This window comes from Ochlerotatus camptorhynchus, unplaced genomic scaffold (assembly GCF_037179485.1).
Source record: "Ochlerotatus camptorhynchus isolate MF236.1 unplaced genomic scaffold, CSIRO-AGI_Acam_v1.1 ptg000367l, whole genome shotgun sequence".
NCBI classification, from domain to species: domain Eukaryota; kingdom Metazoa; phylum Arthropoda; class Insecta; order Diptera; family Culicidae; genus Ochlerotatus; species Ochlerotatus camptorhynchus.
Window position 1 is genome coordinate 1957671 of NW_027040855.1, and position 20750 is coordinate 1978420.

The 20750-nt window shown below is 38.1% G+C and overlaps 2 protein-coding genes across 3 annotated transcripts; one reads left to right on the forward strand and one right to left on the reverse strand.

The window, feature by feature from the left end:
* Positions 1-8779: 8779 nt before the first annotated feature.
* On the reverse strand, positions 8780-10803 carry LOC135709920 (zinc finger protein 84-like). The gene is made up of 3 exons (XM_065232369.1): positions 10554-10803; positions 10338-10480; positions 8780-10281 (listed from the first exon to the last, which is right to left on the reverse strand). The coding sequence occupies exons 1-3, from the start codon at positions 10686-10688 to the stop codon at positions 8802-8804; spliced, it is 1758 nt and encodes a 585-aa protein (XP_065088441.1). The 5' UTR covers positions 10689-10803; the 3' UTR covers positions 8780-8801.
* Positions 10804-14993: 4190 nt separating this feature from the next.
* On the forward strand, positions 14994-16849 carry LOC135709921 (zinc finger protein OZF-like). 2 transcript variants are annotated; one of them, XM_065232370.1, is made up of 3 exons: positions 14994-15216; positions 15276-15418; positions 15491-16849. In XM_065232370.1, exons 1-3 carry the CDS (start codon positions 15085-15087, stop codon positions 16821-16823), a joined length of 1608 nt encoding a protein of 535 aa, XP_065088442.1. In that variant the 5' UTR covers positions 14994-15084; the 3' UTR covers positions 16824-16849. The 2 variants fall into 2 exon arrangements, with proteins under 2 accessions (XP_065088442.1, XP_065088443.1); XM_065232371.1 differs by lacking the exon at positions 14994-15216 and having other exon boundaries at positions 15326-15429.
* The last annotated feature ends 3901 nt before the right edge of the window (positions 16850-20750 follow it).

Genomic DNA, 20750 nt, shown 5'->3' on the forward strand with positions numbered 1-20750 from the left:
TGGTAGTTCGGAAATCGGTGGTTACCCTTTCAGCCAACCTGACGATGGAATTTCTCCTTTAAATTTACGCCCAACTAGTGACGCAAGGTCTATAGCAGCTTCCAAGATCTTTTTGGCCGTCTTGGGACTGCCAGAAGCAGCGCTCATACAAACCCAATCCGCTAGCTGGTTCTCCAAATCAACACTCAACACTATTTCCCTTCCATGTTTCTTGCCGTGGCTTCCCTTAATTGTTGCGTGAAGTGTCGTTTTCGGAATATTGTACCTTTTCTGTGCCTGATACGCGGTAAGTGATTTATTTCTTACTAAAAGAACAGCCTCTTGATCGACCGTATAACTCTTTTCTTTAGCATTTTTTTTTAATCGAAGAAACTGATCACTCGGCCAAAACGAAATCGAATTTTAAATCAGCTGCGCATGAAGGATGTAGACAAACCGAAGCGCACCTAGCGGCCGTCTTAGGAAACACATAGGTCCAACCATCATCATGCGTAGGTCCAACCATGATCATATTTATCTATTCGGATTTCGTCGATTATTCAAACATTTTAGTGAAACCAATGGATAAATGGCGTACTAAAGTGTTGTTTACACATTAAATAATAATAAACGGAAAAAAGGGGATGCGCTAGGAGCGCTTCTTTTGTTTTGAGAACAATGAGCGTAAATATGCATACAATGCGCTCTAATAGGATTTATGTTGTAGCTAATGAACTAACGCATCGGAACAAACGTATTATTGTTTTGTGCATTGTGAAATCATTGATATTATTGATGATTTCTTCTCGATAGAACGGAAATGGGCGATTACGACGAAGTAGCGCTCTTCCCTACTTTCACATTTTCTGGATGTTCATATAATTTTTATTGCGTTCCAGACATTTTCTCTGAGCAAACCGAAGTTTCCGGAAATTCCCTGAGTCTCTTGAAACATCTTTAAGGTTTCTGGTATTTTCTTGAAATTTTTTGAACTGCCATTTAATTCACTGATTTTATGTTCTCGAACCTCCCCTAAAGCTCTCAAATCTAATGCAGATCTCGGTTCTGCTTTAAAATAAACGGAATTCTTGTGAACACCTTTAAACTTCCCTGGAATTCTCTGGATTTTTGTGAAGTTCCTGAAATATTTCTGAAGTTATCATAAATTTTCTCAAGGTTTCTGTACTGACGTTCTCGGAACATCTTAACGGTTCTGGATTCTATTTCAGCACCTTATGGAACTTTCCTGATTTTTTCTAAACTCACGCTTATAGATTTTTAAACCAATTCAATAGTCTGGGCTAAAGTTTCGGGGACTTCCCTTTAAGATCTCTGGAATTCCTCAAAGATCTCTTAAAAGATTCCACAATTTTGCTGAAACGACATTAAACATTCCAGACATTAAACATATCGTGATCTAAGACTTACTAAAATGAAGTAAGTATTCAACTTCAACATTTAATGGATTTGATAGTAAATCTGTTTCTTTAAAACTGATTATTATGTCTTAAAAACGTTTGCGTTAATTGCTGTTGTTGTTTTACAAGAAAGGCATATGTTTAACGCATTTCATAAATAGCTTTCCTATTATAAACCTACAAATTATCCGTCAAAGATATGGAAAAACCTGTCAAACTCAGGGAACTTTATTTAGCCAAATGAGTGGACACCATGTAGATAGAGCAAGACGATTAGACGTCAAAAAACTCTATACAAGTTCGTCAACTTCGAATTGTTCAACAATTAGAAAAAAATAAATGCACGTAAAAGTTTAAAATAGTGACTAATTACAAGAAAAAGTAACTTTAGTGACTTGGCCGTAAAAAGAAGACTTTTTAGTGACTGGCTTGAAAAAAGTGACTCGCTACCAGCCCTGTATTTTTGTCACACAGTTTGATAACAGAAGTTATTATCTAGCGCTCAGAAATTCAAATACAACAGGAAATCTTTTTGCAGATAAGTTTATGAAGAGAATCGATCAAACCAATCGATACCTTCTGAAACTATTCCTACACTGAGGCTTTTAACTATACATTCTATTGTGTTAAACCATAAGTTCTATTCTGCCTATAATCACATATCAGTCCCATATGGATTTTTATCAATTTTGAGGTAACAACGCTATCCTCTATCAATTGGCATCGACTTTCATGATGTGTAAAAAACAACGGACTTTGATCATGAAAAATGTGAAAACAACATTTTGTCCTATCAAGTAAAGTAATCACATATCTGTCCCAACCGTCCATAGGTGAAATTACAGTTCTACTTTTTTCTTGTGCATCTTGACGCAACGGTGCATGTTACCCCAGGCACCCCTATAACCGATATACGATCTCCATTGTAGCTGCTACGTCCGGGTAAAAGTGTAATTGTGATCGATGAAATGAACGAACAATAAAATAACGATTTAGTAAACGGACTTATTATTTACACCATATTACAACGAATTAAAATTGCATCATGGAATGCGCACAAGGACGACAAGCAAAAGTACGCCGCAGAAGATGACATTCTGACTCCTGATGGGTTCAGTAATCCATTTTTTTCATGATTTTGTTTTCTGTCGATCTTATTTTCCGTGCTGAGCACCAATGCTACCGACGCCAGGGAGGCAGCTCCCACACCTGGACCCTACCTATCGATCCATCAACTCTTGAACCGGGGATAAACGACTTTACTACCCTTCCGAAGGAAGGCGTGATGCCTCAGAACATCCTGGCGGCACCGACAAGGATTGAACCCAGGCCTGCTGGAGTGAGAGGTTATCACGCTTACCACTACACCACCGGCGCCGCTAATGATTAAATTTACTCTATGCGAATTTTACTGTAGCTTAGGGTATTTCCGTTGATGTCGTATGTATTTTTTATATACCGCATGTGTTATATATTTTACAAACATATTAAAAAACAATTTTCGTGTTTTCCGCCTGATTGAAAAAAAAAACACTCAACATCAACACTCATGAAATGTATCACGATATAGCCATCACAAAACCAATGTTGTATTGCTTATGATGTTTCTGTTCTAACTAAATTGTCTAAGTTTCACGCATTTTTTCTACATTTACCGAGCATTATCAAAGTAACCCCAAATCAAAGTGCTGATGTTCGGTCACAACACTAAAAAAATAGTGCAAATGATTTATTTTGCATAATACTAACGATTTAACTCTAGGATCCTCAGTACCTACTTGTTTAAAAATATAAAATTTGAAAAACATTCTTTGCTGTAAAAAATATTTAGAATATGCTGCTTTTAGAACATGTTCTATTATAATGCTGATCAATGATCACAAGTTATGGATTATGGATTTAATGTAGCATAAATCATATGGCACTTTACGTAAGGATTCAGAAATCACTTCCAAGGCTGTGATTGTAGAATAAGCAGCAGAATGTTAAATGGATTTAACATTGACGAGCATGATTATATATCTTCTATAAACTGATCTGAATTACATCTTAACTAAAAACAGGGTGTACATTCAAATCCAATTCTTTAATTCCCGGTTTTCCCCGGTTATAAAAAAAAAAACAACTCAAACATCACCCCTAATTTAAACAAAAAAGGCGTTCAAAAATAACCGTGTAGAGATAATCATATAATTTTTTGAGCAGCTGCTCTACTTTGTAGTAAAAAATATGAGATGAGATTTACATTAACATGTTGATGATCTACATCTCCAAAATCTGATGGAATCATGAATTCGTATAAAATCAAAGAGTCTCACTGCAAAAAATTGGTCTAAATGTTGTTCTGGTATGTCTTCAAATCTTCCTTGAGTTTAAATCTTGAAGTTCTACAAACCAAACAACATTTTGTGGAATACAAAGATGTGTTACCAAAAATGTATCATTCTCCAAATTGTCCTGGAGATATTTAACAGGTTAACCGAAATTTTGTTCGATGTTCACTCAAAGCATTTGAGCATTTTGTACTTCACGGTGACTCATAAAATCATTTAAAGTTATGAATTGTGATTAAAAATAACAATATTGGATTATCCAAATCATCCCGGATATATGATCCTAGAGTTCTGCACACTCAACAAAATTATCCGATGATTCGACTTAATGATAGAATGGGTTAATCTTTGTGAAGCTGCATAATATCATTGGTTTGGTTTGTTAGATTTTACAAAATGCCTGGAGTTAAGGTCTTTATTTATTTTATTATAGTCACTCTAACACTCTTGGATCATTCGTGTCTTATCCCGGTGAGATTTGCAGATTCAGATCTGTGTAACTGGTTAGCAAAAGGTGTAGAAATTAATTTTAAATTTATCCCTGGACCAACCTTCTCATGATTTTTACAGTTCTTTGATTGTGATGATGATGATCGATGATGATGATGATCGATGATGGTGATGATGATCGATGATGATGATGATGATCGATTATGAGGATGATCGTGCACGCAAGGAATTTGAGATCGGACATTTTTTATTGGCATGAATTTGCTTCTCTATCTTCAAGTAGCTTCGTAACAGGATATACTAGAACTACTCCACTCGGAAAACCGTACTCGCAAACCAAAAATGTATTACAATGAATGTTAGTTCCGTTTCCTATCATCCTCTGTTCATGAACATCGCAACGAAAGTTAGAAATTGACCATGCAGACGATGTAATGGTTTTTTGTCTTTTTTATTTTGTGTTCTATCTACGCTTTCGAATAAACCAGTAAGCTTGTAGAACGACGCACATTGTAGAACATTGTAGAACGACGCATACACTTGCCTCGAATCTCTCCAGCAGAAAAAGCATACGAAGTCGAGTATGCGAGAAAATGAACGCTTGATGTTTGCTTTTAGGCTATCCATATTCAGAAGCATGGAGAGAGCAGTGGAGAAAGCACTGGTCTGATAATCGCAACGTCGTGGTTCGAGTCCAGTCGGCAATCTGTGTCCTATTTTTTTCGACATAACTAATTTACCTCACTAATACACTCTACATTTTTCGGTCTCCAATTTTCTTGCATTGGACCGCAGCTAGGTATATCGCATCCACTAACATCCTCTGATCATGAATCCCACATAATTGTAAGCGAATCTTACATCCTCCGGTTGGGTGTAATTTTTTTTTTTTTTTTTTTTTTTTGTAGTGATCCAGTGGCAGCACTTGCTTAAACTCTACACTGGACCCCTTTTATTGATAATTTTTGCTTCTATGAGCCTCTATTTTAAATCAACACACAGACGTTCCTAGACTATGGTGCCCATTTGGTCACTGTTGTTTTTGTGCTGATCCAAATAGTTTTGATAATATAATTGCGCATTCTTTTTTTTTTTAAGGTTGATTTTTGTCCCAGTCTTGTCTTCTGTCGTCACTTATTTTGTCATTTTGTCTTGTGTATTAACCCCCACTTGTCTTGTTGTCAATTACAGGATAATATGGTTGTTTCTCGATTACTTTTTCAAAGGGAAGCACCAGCTCCTGCAAACAATGCATCCGATCGTCGACCCGGCGCAACCGGCAGCTCGCGCACGCCTACCAACACCACTACCAGGTAGAGGAAAATTTCCCTATCTGATGATAGTGCTAGCATGCGTGGGCGAGCCACCAGCTACGCCAAATCGACGACCAAACGCACCGCCCTCAAAAGCCGATACGCTCCCTTGAAAAAGTTATCGTGATTTCTACTATTTAATGAATTATAGACAATTACCTCTCATGATCCTTGGCTCCACTTTGATTTAACTTACCACTTTTTGATTATTTATCAATTACCTCACCGAGTATATAACGCCCCGATGCCTTGTTGATTTCTGGTCTCATTTGGATTGGTCCTGAATTTGTTTGATATCCTTTTCGAAGTTATTCTTTTCCTTCTCCTTAGTCAATTGAAATCCCCGTGTCTCACGTCATATGATTCGCCATTCATAAAGATAATGGGTTAAAAGGGAGTAAAACATACATAAAGGTAGATTAGTATTAGTTGTACTTAATCCAAAGACTAGAAAGAAGCATAGATAACTTAGTAAAAAAAACTAAATAAAACTAATATATAACTAGTGCAATGGATAAGTGTTAGTTCCGGGATCATTTTAGTGTTAGTAGTTATGTTAGTTTTGATCCGTATTCAGTCCTGCCGGCCCCTCCAGCACTATTTGCAGCAATTGTGATAAGATTATGCGACACTGCTACTACTACTATGTTAGATGTATGACTTGTCAATTTTCGCAACGCAATGTCTTTCAATAAATCACTCGATCACTTTGATGTCTGAAAATTTGCTCAAAAGGGTTTTGTTGACACATCATACCTTACCTAAAGCCCAACAATCCTAATTCTTATTTCAAACCTATCAACATATTTAACACATCTTTCCTAAAACTTTACTTGTTCGTAAGCGTCTGGTTGAAGATATGACTTTCGCTATTAACATTGCCTGTAATTAACAAATACACTAAATAGGAAGATTTATTATACAACTTCAAAGGCTAGTCGCCTCCCTAAGCGGACCCCCCGCGTCCTATCTCTTATGTTAATTAACTTTCTGAATTCTCTAATTGAAGTTTATTTAATAAATAACTGAAATCTCTAAACCTACACAATCATAATTCATGCTTTAAACTTAAATTTAACATGTTTCAAGTACTTCTGGCTTTGACATATTTTAATTATATCTTTGTTCGTCCCAGGTGACACCTTCAAGTGACTAAAATGCTTCACTTTGAAGTAAGTGTCCAAGCTAATTTTAAATTGTATATTGTATAGGGTAAATGTTCCAATTACGCTCTCACGTTTCCACTATGTCGCACCACAAAAATACATATGGGTATGTCACAATAAAAGCACACCACAGTGGAAATCCCGAGTCATAGTTCAAACACTTATCCCAAATCAAAATGAAGCACATATAAGATTAGTTACAATACCATGTACAAAAATGGTGTTTAACATTGTTTCCTGAATAATACTTCAATGAAAACAACAATGAAAGCTTGTCACGCAAATAGAAGGAGCACCGATGGGCACTTTCTGAAATATTTCAATAGTATAATTCCCTTGCAAACCCAAATAAATCTATCTGCGTAAAAATAAATAAATTAAGAGTGATTTGCGGCAAAACCCGCCAGTATCACACCCAACGTCAGTGCCTATACGTAAGCGTACTACGACGCGGCTCTCAATTAAAGGAGTAACAAGTGTGATACTATCACTGCTAGACTAGATCTTTGGTTCTCTCATGCAGTGGTTTATCAGAGAGGGGAAGCTTAGTAATCCCCATTGCCTGCCCATGGCGCCATTCTATCGCGGCATGAGCCAGCAACGCCGGCCATAAACCTACCGTCTCCAACACTCCACTAAAAAGCATGAAATTAAGCCCGCCCACCAACATCAAGGTGCAAAAACTAGCCAAGGGGAGGGTACATCCTCCGGTTGGGTGTAATTCTAGTAATAAACTGTATTTGATTTTGCGTTGTAAAAATGAAGTGAGAAATGCTCGCTGTATATCTCGGACTTGAAGTGTAAAAATTCATTGGTGTTGATTCAAATGATAAGATTTACCCACTCTTTTCATGTCTACAGTAAACTGTGATCCTAATCTATCAATTACTTTAAAGGAAACTAAATTTCAACTACTGAGTTAAAAGTTATTAACAAGTATTAGTGTGTACAACTGTGCATGCCAAGCATGCCTACAAGACTATGATAAAACCAAAATTGTTACTTGGGATGAGTATATATGATAGCGGCGCCGATGGTGTAGTGATAAGCGTGATTACCTCTCCCAGTCGGCTTCCTTAGAGGGTTTAGCCGAGTATCGTTTTGATATTTTCGAAGAATCATCTTCATTCATTGCGAAATATGTGCAAATTGAGGCCTTTCCAACATCAAAACTACACAATGAAATTTTGCCAAACCAACTAAACTTGTCATGGAATTAGTATGGAATAAATTCTGTAATGTTCATGTAATTCCTTGGAGTTGCACTTGATTTTTCTCTTGAAAGAACTCGCTTTTAAATGGTTTTCTCGTGAATTCTCTTGAATACCGTATAGCGCCCGTTTACAGCTCACTTTAGAGCAAAATTATGTTAATTTGAGACACTAGAGACAGTCTAGTATAAGAGAAGCGGGGATTCAAAACAATCTGCCTTGACAACTTATGCCTGGGTGGTTTCTAGCAACACTGGCTTTGACAGTTCGGTTGACTCAAACCAGTCGCTCCTCTCTTATACAATACACTCTCTAACTTAAAAAAATGCTATCAATAATAAATTTGAGGCTCATTAGCAAATCTAAAGGATTCTAGTTACCGCTCATTTCATAGTGGAAATATTGGGAAATATTACTTTATACTATTTTTAAATTTTCTAGCTATTTAAAGTGACATATGGTTTGTAAGTTGTTGAGGCTTAATTACTATTTTATGTTTATTTTGTAAATAAAGGTTTTTTTCGGCAATAATCACATCAATAATGTGTAGAACGTTACAAATCATTAACAGGCATCTAATTAGTCGGTAAAATGCATGTTTTACAACTTGTGAACATTTTCAAAAAATTTTGAAATAATGAGCAGTGAATGGAGGTCAAGCGGTGAACGGGCACCACGAGGTACCTGGAATTATTTCCAAGATTGTCATCCAAAACTTCAGACTCGAATAGTTTTGGGTAAATGTGATAAACTTTGCACTCCACCTTCTCCTATAATTATTGCATTGGTCTTACCGTTAAGAACCGTATTCTAATACCATCATAGCTACTTAATTCACGTTCAGTGACAAACAAACAAAAAAACACAATATGTTCCGCATCATTAATATTAATATTACTTTATTGACAATCCACAGAGACACGAACCTACATTAGATTGCTTCATGCGTCTTCAGATGCACCATCAATGGCTTCTTCCGGTTGAACGCCTTCGGACAGAACGTACACTGGAAGTTGAGAATTCCTTCGTGCTTCTCACGGACATGGCCCCGCAAATCTCGCTGGTAACGGTACGATGCCGGACACTGCTGGCATTTGAACGGTTTGTTTCCCAAGTGGAACTCGATATGGGAATCCAGTAGACGCTGCTGAGTGAACGTGATCGGACACAGATGGCATTTGAACGGACGATCTTCCGAGTGAACCGTAAGGTGTCCTTTGAGCAAACTTTTTGTTCGGAATCCACGACCACAGTATTCGCATTTGAATTCATCCTTTGCATCGTGTAACCGGACGTGGGCATCGTAAGATCCCTTGATGGAGAAACGGGCATCGCACTTGGGACATTCGTAGGGCTTTTCTCTTCTGTGGGAATTTTCATGGTCACGAAGAAATGCCTTCTCTTTGAAAGCTTTACCACAGAGAGCGCAGATGAATTTCTTACCCTTGAACATCCGATATTGGTGCACTTTCATTGATTGACGCGTTTTGAAACGCCGATAGCATACATCACATTCAAACTCATACTCACCATCATAAGTTTGGCTCTCCTTGAGATGAACCTCATCTGCGTGAGCCCGAAGTTGCTCTTGTGAGTCAAATTTCTTCTTACAAGCGCAACAGATGTGCGATTCCTGTCGCAACTCTTCCATACGCTCAATAATCATCTTTTTCTTATGATACATCTTAAGATGTCTTTGCAGTACATATTGATTGGCAAACTCCTCATCACATTTCGGGCATGGATGCAGTCTTTCCACATACATCTTACGTTGATGGCGCAGAAATTCCTTCTTTGACTCGAACCGTTTGAAGCAGTGCGGACATTCGAAAGGATTCTCCTCGATATCCCTTTCGTTGGTCACTCGGTACCGGTAGTGATATTTGTCGGAGTGTTCCTGTACTTTCTCATGGCTGTCCAACGGAAAATCCTTGCAATCGCAACATCTCTTCGGTTGTGAGTCTGCTTTAACGCCGTAGTACAGGCGTTTCTTCTTCGGCTTCCGATCTTCACCATCGCCGCTCGAACTATTGGCACTATCGTAGTCGGAATAGTGGTCATTACTGGATGAATCGTCATCGGAGGAGTTCATATCTAGTGTAATGTCTATCCATCTTTTCTTTGCTGGCTTCGACGTATCCGGTTTGGCGTCTTGCCCATCAATTGGTTTCTGATCTATTGATTCATCTGCTATGTCCAACTCCTGGTCTTCATTATGCGATTCTGAGTCGAGTCGAGTGTCTTTTTCCTTCTTTCGCCTTTTATTGCGACTTTTTCGTCGCGCTATAGGCTCATCATCTTCATCAGTGTCAAAGTTATCATGAGGTACCTCTTCACATTCGGAGTTTGCCTCTGATTTGATATACACTTCAGAGATGAATACCGACGAAATGTTACCATCACCTGGTTCACTGTAAAAAAAAGCTTATACTAACATGTACTATTAGTAACAACAAAAATACTTTACGTGATTTCAATTTTCGGCAAAGTAACCATAGCTTTAAATTTTTGTTCAGATGCTAGTAATGTGGAGTGAAATCGAAACACAGATTTCAAATCTTCCCTACAATTATGACACAGTTTGCTCGGCAGTCCATCACTCGAAATCATCTAAAATTGGTTAAAAAATCAAAGCTTTATGTTTATGAAAACAATTCTTCAAGCCTTAGTAGGTATGTCTTACCATTATATTAAAACACTCCTCAATAATTTGGGCAGGCGTCTTCCCATCTAGCATAGACTCGTATAGAGATTCCATGTTGTCCGCATCGGTCTTAGCGCATATGCGACAGTCCGCAGCTTGCATTACTGCAGTCATTTTGTGTTACTACCGTGCACTATTTAAAATTATTAAAATTATTCCATTTCACCATTAAAAATGATCAAATCTAATAGAGACACAAATCAGCGAACAAACAAGCTTAGTTGATATTTTTTTTGGAAATTATTGTATGGGGGAAATGTCAAAAATTTAACAGAGCGATTGAACGCATACACTTACATTCGTAAATGTAAACTCGACACTGTGTTTTGTTTGTAAATAATATGCACTACTCGTTCACACACAGCTTCACAGCCTTCACAGCTTGTTGATGCTGTAACAAAATTTATTATATGTTTGCTCATTAAACACAAGTTTTGCTAAGTAAAGGTTGAACACTAGGGTTGATCAAGTTTAAATTGCGGATTACAACCCCCAACTGTTTTTTAGATTTGGATTTTATTACGGCTACCAAAAATAGGGTCAAATTTGAACGTTGGTTCGAAGTATCTTAACCGAGAGATTAGGGGTAAGAGGGGCATAGTGAACAGGTGGGGCATAGTGAGCATCCCGTGCACCAGCTTGGACTTCCGGCCGTTCGGAACAAATTGATTGGTGGTAGGATCAAAATCATAATGATATTGAACCTACTACCAGTTGATTTGTTTCATGCAGCTAGAGATCCAGGGCCAAACTGCGGGATGCTCACTATGCCCCACTTGTTCACTATGCCCCTCCTCCCCATATATATATTCGCTTATGAGGATGATTGGAAGATTGAATCGTTTTAATCTGTTGTAATTTGTAAAACCAGGCAATCATACCATTGTCAAACGCTTTTTCGGCGTCTTAAAATGGCATGGCAGGAGTTTAAACAAATTGTTTCGTCTGAGAATGATTGTCGATCGACCTTTCCAAAAATCAAACCACTCTTCAAGTAAGATCCGGCAGATAATAGAAGCCGTAATAAACTGTTTTTTTTTAACCAGCTTTGATAATCATGAGAGAAGGTTGGTTATTCGATAACTGCAGTATTGTCAAGTCTACGGATTTATACATAAATCTACAATTTTTTGAGCTTACTACGGATCTATGGACCGAGCTCAAAATGCTTCCGAGCGTGGCAGCCCCAGGTGAAGTCATATGAGGCGTAAACAAAAACAAAGGTTGGCAAAATAAAAAAAGGCCATTGATCGACATCAGTGCGTAACTCTTCTATTACCAACTCTGGCTGGTAATTTACCTTCCATTGGCGAGGAAAGAATAATCAACGTTTTGTTTATAAAAGTTTTCAATTTCAACATATTGAATTGGTTTCGCTTTTTGATAGATCAAAATTATATCCGACAGACTATGAATACAGAATATAGCGACTATAATTCAAACCTGTCAAAAATGGGTATTTTGAAAAAAAAAACGAAAAGCGGATGCTTTTACCCCATTTGAGAAAATGTCTTCTGCAATCAAAGATGGGTAAGAATATGCTTTCAATCATTGTCAACATCTTTGATGAAGTGAAGACCCATAGTGTTTAACTTTTTTTTAACAAGTGAGTGTTGCGATCATTCGCGAATTTCGCAAGCGGTGACCTGCGTTTCGGTCAAATATCGTGCTAGAACGAGTATTGCCTGTTTCATTGGTGACAGAACGCGCCGAAACCGATGCAAAATCGTTGCCATAGGAATTTTGGTCGTTACGAAGTAAGAATTAGAAGTGAAATCATGGTGAAAATTAAGACACGTATTTTGAAAATGTGTTCCGTTTCAGGCTAGCAAAGAATTCCAAAAAGAGAAAAGCGGTATGATCTGGACCTGTGCGATGAGCAGCATCTCAACCGACCGTACCGAGTTCTGAAAATGTTCTTCCGGAAGAACAACTTTGAGCCTTGATTGGTCAAAGATTTTCAACGAAATTTTAAAACCGGATATATGATAATTATTGTTTAAATTTGAAATATTATTAGATTATTAGTTTTGAAGTTTAAAAACTCATATTTGTATACTCATATGTATATTATAAAAAAATATTTCTATTCATTTCTTCTAGACATATAAAAATTACTTTCTGTCTGTCTGTCTGTCTGACCCTTATAGACTCGGAAACTACTGAACCGATCGGCGTGAAAATTTATATGCTGGGGTTTTTGGGGCAGGGAAAGGTTCTTATGATGGTTCGAGACCCCTCCCCCTCTGTAAAGGGGGGCTTCCATACAAATGAAACAGAAATTTCTGCATAACTCGAGAACTAATCAAGCAAATGGAACCAAATTTGGCATGTCATAGGGGGTAGCCCCTAAGATAAGAGGGGAGGGGGAGCTACGTACAATATAGCATGTTTTTTTTAAATTGGCGCATAAACTCGAGCTAAGATTGAATCCAGAGCAAGGCCGGGCACACTCAGCTAGTAGTATAAAAACAAAGAGAATAAAACATTGTTTATGTGACCAGCGCAGATTAAATACGAGCCCTAGGAATCAAAGGAAGGTTAATCCGACTGTTCATGGTGGCATGGGTTGCGTCCATTTTTTTCCGTCCTATAATGGTCGAAGTATTCGGTCCAGCCTCGACTGCACGACCATTTCAAACTTTCCTCGTGCTTCCATCCTTAAAGGCGACAAAGGAAGGCGGGGATTACTTGACGCCGCAATCCCAGTACCACTCTATGGAAATGGAATGCTTGAGGACATCCTCCAGATGCCAGATCACCGTCAGATAGTCCAAGATAATTCCCTGTACATAATTGTCTTGTACGTTCAGACGCTCTATGCCCCCGTACGGTCGGCGGTCGGATTCCGGAATAATGGGTTGGGTGCAATGTAGCGGGGCTTGGTGTGAGGATTGTCCTTTGCGATCGAAGAGAGACGCTTCACTCTGTTACGGGATTTATGGACCGATGATAACAGAACTGTTTACGGCGATAAGCAGGAACCATCCGATACAAGCGCTTGTTTTTCAAGAGTAAACGGACTCTTCAGCTACAATGTAAAAATAAATTTAATAGATCCTAAGAAAAACAAATTTCCAACTCACCTATCACAATCACAATCGATTGCCACTGCACTATCTATACCGGTGCCAGCTTCTGTACACCGATTCCACCCATTTTATTTCCGTAGAATAATTTTTATTCCTTTCCTCTCGTCAACTCAAATTTGGCTGCAAATGGAGTGATGTTCAATGCTGCCAAAAATCGAAGAAAACATATCAAGAAGACTGGCAACTCTTCCATTTTATCATACGAACGCTATGCGACAGGTACAATCGCGTCATCTGCCGCTCAAAGGTAAAGGCTTCGAACGCATTTGATAGCAAAGATTACATCCTCAGAAGCAGTGATCATTAGCAAATTGATATTTTTCCGCTCTCATACGCTCACAATATCACGCATGATATTGGAGAAAAGTATTATGCTTGAAATTGATTTTATTAGCTCCTTTGATATTGCGAGACTATTCACAATGTGTAAAGTTGAAGCTGAGAGTTGAATCGAGGCAAAAATGATTCGTTTTCTTAGAGAGAGAAGGTATAATAATGCTATCTCTTGTTTCTCTTTACCGATGGCAGACCCGAGGCAACTGCTGCCCCCCGTTATGGCAGTTTCGGTTGCGTCCGAGTGTAACGCAAAAATCATGAAACTCACCACAATTTGGTGAAATTTACAGTTGGTAAGTTTTGTTAGCTTCATATTCCGAGCTGCAATATCACTGTTGTTTGCTTGTTGATTTTTGTGTACGAAAATCAAGCGTGATCTTGATCTTTGGTGAGATTTGATTTGTTAACACTGCTCAGAAGAAAGGTTTGTATATTTGCTCGTTTTTCTATGCGTTGTTTCCACCTTCACTCAAGCGCAGTGCAATTGTATCTGTCGCTTGGATTCTGGCAAAGTTGCTAGTCTTCTTGATATGAAGTCTTCGCAAAAACTTTACTATTAAACGGTATTTTTGACAGCTTTATTATTAACTTTTATTATACAAAATGCACTTTTAAAATTACAAGTGAGAAGTGAAAGAAATACTTCCAAACCAAAGATATAACTTTAATGTTGACAATATTCACAGTTAAAACTACAAAATTAGGGAAACTTTTATTCTGAAATTGCATTATTTTTGTATGTATGTTTTTTTTCAGTTATAGGTACTAGACATTTGGTAAATGGTCAACTTTTCTGTTCGCTTTCATAGACCACCAGATTGAATCAACACTCACTTGAACCGTATACTTTTGCGTTTACTTTCGTGAACGTGCTATGACGTCACAAAAAAATGTAGATTAATATCACTAACACATCATATCACGGTTGTGCATGACTCAGAACGGCATTGCTAGTTGTTTGAAACTTTTGACATTCGGTGTCAGCATAACAACAAAAACTTATCGCTTCGTAACAAAAATAGCATTGATTGTGTCTATACACAAAACTTTTGTTGAATAAAATTGGATTTTACTATGCAGTTATGGCTCTGTTAGAAATAAGCAACCAACCGTGTCGGATTTGTTTCGACACGGTGGAAAATACGGTCCCCTTGTGTTCCCTGGAGGAAGGGAAAACACTCACAGAAATGCTGTGGTATTGCGTCAAGTTGGAGGTAGGTATTTTTTTAATTGTGATGGTCTTAAAGTTGCTAAAATTGTATTTTTTTTTAAGTTCTGCGAAAACGATGGTCTTCCCTATCGATGTTGTATGGATTGTAAGGGTGATCTGGTTGTGGCATACAAATTGATCGCTCGCTGTCGGGAGTCCGACTCAAAGTTTCGTAATCAGCTGGCGGAGAACAAATGCACTGTGGGGTATTTAGCTTGTATGAATATACAACTTTGACAGCGCAATAGTACAATGACTTTCCTTTCTATTTTTTTTAGGAAATTGTTTACGGACAAACATTTGACGGAAGATTTTATTAAGACCGAGTTGGAATCGGAAATTGAATGTGTTTACACTGCTCCAATTAAAGAGGAAAGTAGTGATAGTTCTGCGGATGAAAATGACCAAGACAATAAGGACGATAATTATGTGCCAGATAACGATGATGATGATGAAGATGGGGAAGAAGATGAAAATGAAGCAGCGGAGGATAATAATGAGGATGAGCAAACTGATGAACAAGGCTCCAGCGATCTTGATGGTGATACTCCTGAACGTAAGCGAAGGAAATACGTGAAACGGAAACTGTCATCTACTCCGAAAAGGTGCTGTAAATGCAAAGCTCGCTTCGAAGATTCGGATCAATCGGAAGAACACTCTAAAGTGCACTTCTATTCGAGGATAATTGACCCACAGAAGATAGCTGCTCGACCACACGAATGCAGTATGTGTTTCAAACGATACACTAAAAGGCGAGCTTTGCAGTTCCATCAACGTGATATGTACATAGATAAGCCTTTTAAATGCGACGAATGTGAGCAAGAATTCATCTCAGAAACTGAACTGAACAGCCACAAACAGTCCCATGGCAAAGAACTAGACGAAAAGAAAGGTCAACTTCCTAAATGCTGTGCCTGCTATGAACAATTCGACACGGAAGAATCGCTGCAGAAACATTGCATCGAAGTTCATTTGCCGGAAAGCCAATCGGCCAACAATGATAAAGTCAACGAATTCGCCTGCCACGTGTGCTATCGCCGTTACAAAACGAGACGCTCGCTACTAAATCACAAGCTGAAACCCTACCGCAACAAACAGTATCAATGTGCTGAATGCGGTCGAATCTTCCGGGACAAATGCGCCCTTTCCGACCACGAGAGGCGCCATCAAGGAGAGCAGCCATTTGTGTGTCCCGTGTGCTCAAAGCCGTTCGCAATCAAAGATTCCTTCCGTAAGCACGTAAAATCGCACTCGATTGATGATGACCATTTCAAGTGCGAAACTTGTGGTAAGGGATTCAAGACGAAAGGCAATCTGAAAGATCACTACATCACACACGCCTCGGATTATCGCCCGCTGGTGTGCAGTCTTTGCCCGGCGACATTTGCCAGGAAATCGTGCCTAAAGTCCCATATGCGAATGCACACCGGGGAAAAACCGTTCAAGTGCCACCTGTGCGACGCCAGCTATGCATTTTCAAGCGACCTAAAGAGGCACATCATGGCTCATACGGGCATTAAGCCGTACATTTGCAATGTCTGTGGGAGGGGTTATCCAAGGCAGGATTACTTACGGAAACATTTGGCGTCACACAACAACAGTGTCAGTTAAGAAGATTGAGCTAAGGTTGACTAATGACCGACATCGGATTCTACAAAAGTGATTTTATTTAAATAAATAAACGCTTCCGATATTCATTCGATTTACAATCAATACAAATCTGCCTCAAAGAAGTAGGTAAATCATAAGTTTGAGAAATTTGGGCGAAGTCTATGATCAACTGATATATAAAAAAATAACCATTTTACTACATTCCATATTGATGCAGATAAAAATCAAGGTGTACTTCATGTGAAGCCTGCTGGTTTTGAGTAGAATTTCAAGAAACCCTGAATTAAATGTAAATTTTAATGAAAACTCTTAGGAATTTCTGGAAAGACTAGTGAGAGATTGTCAAACAAATTATCAGAAGAAATCTAAGGAATTGGTGAGAAGAAATGCCAATGAATTCTTAGAAGACTTTCAATGTGAGTAGAATTCCAAGTAGTGAGATTCAATAGGAAATCTGAAATGAATATTCGGAGAATCTTTCCAAAGGGTTTCTTATTGTGGAGAATTTCAAGGTTATTCCGAAGAAAACTAAAATAAAATTGAATTCAAAGAATAGTTTCATCGAAATTTTGAGGAATATTTCAATGGAAATCTCCGTTGAATATGGAATAGATTATTCTAAGCTCTTCAGAAATACTTGAAAGTTCCCAAATTTTTCCTGAAGGTAATGAAACTGCCTTGAAGTTCTTTTGTAGTTTGAGAAACTAGCCTGATGCTCACAATACTTCTCATAATATTCTTAAACTTCCCTGAACTTTATAAGACTCCTTCCTCAATTTTTCTAACAATTATGGATCTCCTCTAAAGGTTTAACAATTTCTCATGCTCAACTTCTTTTCAGTTTTTTGCAGTTCTCATTAAGCTTGTTGTACTGCGCTGAATTTAATTGAACTGTCCTACAAATGTTTAAGCACATACAAACAGACGTAACTCTTCATTCTGGATAATCGTTTGCGCATTTAACAATTGGTTTGAATGTTATCGTTTCCGCGAACTACTCGCCGCAGTGCTGGCATCTGATCACTTTGACGTTTCTATATACACTGGAGTCGCTTTTTACGCGTTTTTTTTTACGCGAATTTCAGAATCTACGCGGTTTTTTTTACGCGGATTTTGAATTTTTTTTTTACACGGTTTTCAGAATTTACGCGGTATATCGTTATACACTGGAGTCGTTTTTTACGCGGTTTTTTATACACGTTATTTTTACGAGGATTTCGGAATTTACGCGGTTTTTTGTTTCTACGCGGGACGTATCACCCGCGTAAAACGCGACTCCAGTGTATTCGGTTTTTCTTGCATGCAACAATGTTTGCGAATCAGCGAGCAAGCTGGGTTTCCAAGAGAAGCCTACGAGCTGTCGTTACTGCAGTCCTATGTTTGGCGGTACTATGTTTTGAAGATAATTTTATTCAAAAATTTACGTCTGTTTGTCTGTGGTTTAAGCTTCCGTGAACTTCTGAACTGATCAGCCCAGTGGCAGGCGCGTAGGCAACATGTTATACCGTGACAGCGGGCCCAGCACAGCAAAATAAACGATTTGAGCCCGGGACATACTGCCTACTGCAAACGCTGCTGTTGGTATAGGCCTTGTCATTGGCCTGGAACTGATGCGAAGACCTCAATTCAAGCTGAACATTGCTTTAGATCCTAAGTAACATTGATCGATTCCCTTCGTCGACTTTCTCTTTCGTTAATAACTTGAGCAAATAACCGTTTATTGATGCGTTTGTCGTATTAGATGCTTGATAAAAGCTTCTTTTATCGGCCTGTGTGCTGAAAATACCTTGGAATGTTTTTACATGGCCGTGGGGATGTAGCTCGGGAACTAAAGAGAAAGTAGCCGAAGAGAATCTGTCAATGTTACTTAGGACCTAATGCAATGGTCAACTTGAATTAACTTTTTAGCGTCTCAGAAGTTATCTGAAAATCTGGGAACTGCTTAAAATTTCCCACTAATTTTCTGAAACTAATGAAACTGACCTCCCGCTGAAATTCCTCCAATTTTCGGAGCTTACTAAACTTTTTTCAAATGCTTCCGCATTTTGCCAATGTTCATAAAAATTCCTGTAGTTCGCGAATCTCCCCTTAAGCTCCATAGATTTCTATGAAGTTTTCGAAATGTTTCTGAAGACCACTGTCTTTCTGTGAAGTTTTCGAAGTACTCCCACAATTTTCATGGAATTAGAACGAAATAATTAATATAGTTCTATGATTTTCTCTGAAGTTCTCAGATTTTCCTGAAGTTCACGAAGCTTCCCTTAAATTATCGACACTAATTTCAAACTTCTTCAATAGTCTAGACTTTCCTGGTGTGATTAAATCTCCCTAAACGATTACTGAATTTCTTTAAAGTTCTCTAGACTGCCCTGAATTAATCAGTATTATTTAAGAACCCGCAACTTTACTGAAAACAATTGATTTACCTTGAAGTTTCGATAATTTTCTTTAAGTATTTTAACCACAACACAACACTCTAATTTTCCCTAAACTTTTCTATGCTTACCTGTACTTCTCTCAATTTGTTTAATAATCCGGCAAATTTTCGGATATATATTCATTCTGACGTTTACGGATCAATCATAGAATTCTTGGAATAGCCCATAATTCTACGGAACTCCAAATTTGATTAAGTTCTGAAGCTATCTGATCGTCCTCAAAGTACTCGGAACTTCGCTGAATATCATGAAACTATCTAAAAATATCTAAATGTATTGAAAGTTCCCTGGAATTTCATGAAAATATCGCTGCTTGCTAAAAGTCCTCGCATTTTCTTTTAAATTAATGGAACTTTGTTGATGTTCTATAATCAACTTAGCAAAATTTTCGCATTTTTTTTTTATTGTAAGGATTACGGCTTTTCAGTCTAACGGATAATCAAAACGCTACTATGTTTTATGTCCGACGTTTCGGCCTTGGGACTTGGCCTTCTTCAGGGGATCTACAAGTTTTATTTACAATTAATACATTGAACATTTAGCATTGTAACTATAACATTATTTTTTACACAAAGACTCACATAAAGTTGTACCGTTTTTCGTTTAGCGTCTGAAGCTTCACGATCGGTTGTCATAGCTTTTTTTCTCGGTTCTCTTCCAAGATATCTGCAAACGTTAGAGTTAGTTTTTTGAAAGCTTAAAATACCTACAGCTTTTACCGCATTGGAGAGATAGATGCGTTGGTGGATATACTGTGTTGTTTTCTTGCTACCTGATTTTTTATATTACCACCTACTATGACACCAAAATGGACTCTGACATACATTGATACATAGTATAATACAGGAGAGCAAAATCGAGAGAGAGATACTATTTCTTATTCACTATTGTTGCTTGGGTATTGGTTTGTAAAAATGGGATAATCGTTGTTGGTGATGGGCTTCATTGGTTGTTGTGATGTTGTGAAACTGGAGATAGGGTTGATTCTGGTGGGGCTGCGGTAAAGGGATGTGGTAGTGGAGCTGGTGGAATTGGAGGTGGTGGAGGCGGTGGCGGTGGTGGTGGATGTGGGACATTCGTTTTGGTTTTGTGGCTCGACTTCATTATTGTATGCAGAACTCCTGAATATATAGAACTTATACCTTCAACATCTGTCCTATAGTTTACGGTACGTGGTGTATTGTATATGTGGAAGCATTCTAACATTGGTAATCTTGACGCAATGAAGGATCTGTCCATAATTTTGGCTTGGTCCAGTACAAATCGGTGTTTGTATTTTATACAGTGATCGATTAGTGCTGTTTTGTTGCCTATCTCGATCATTGCTTGATCATTGTATGTGTGACCCGAATTTAGTAGGCCTTCAAGTTTGTTTACATTAGACTTGTGGCCACTTATTCGGGTTTTTAGCTTGTTCGTAGTCATACCTATATAGCATCCCTCACAGTTTCGACAGGGAATGTTGTATATGACGTTATGTTGCAGCAAC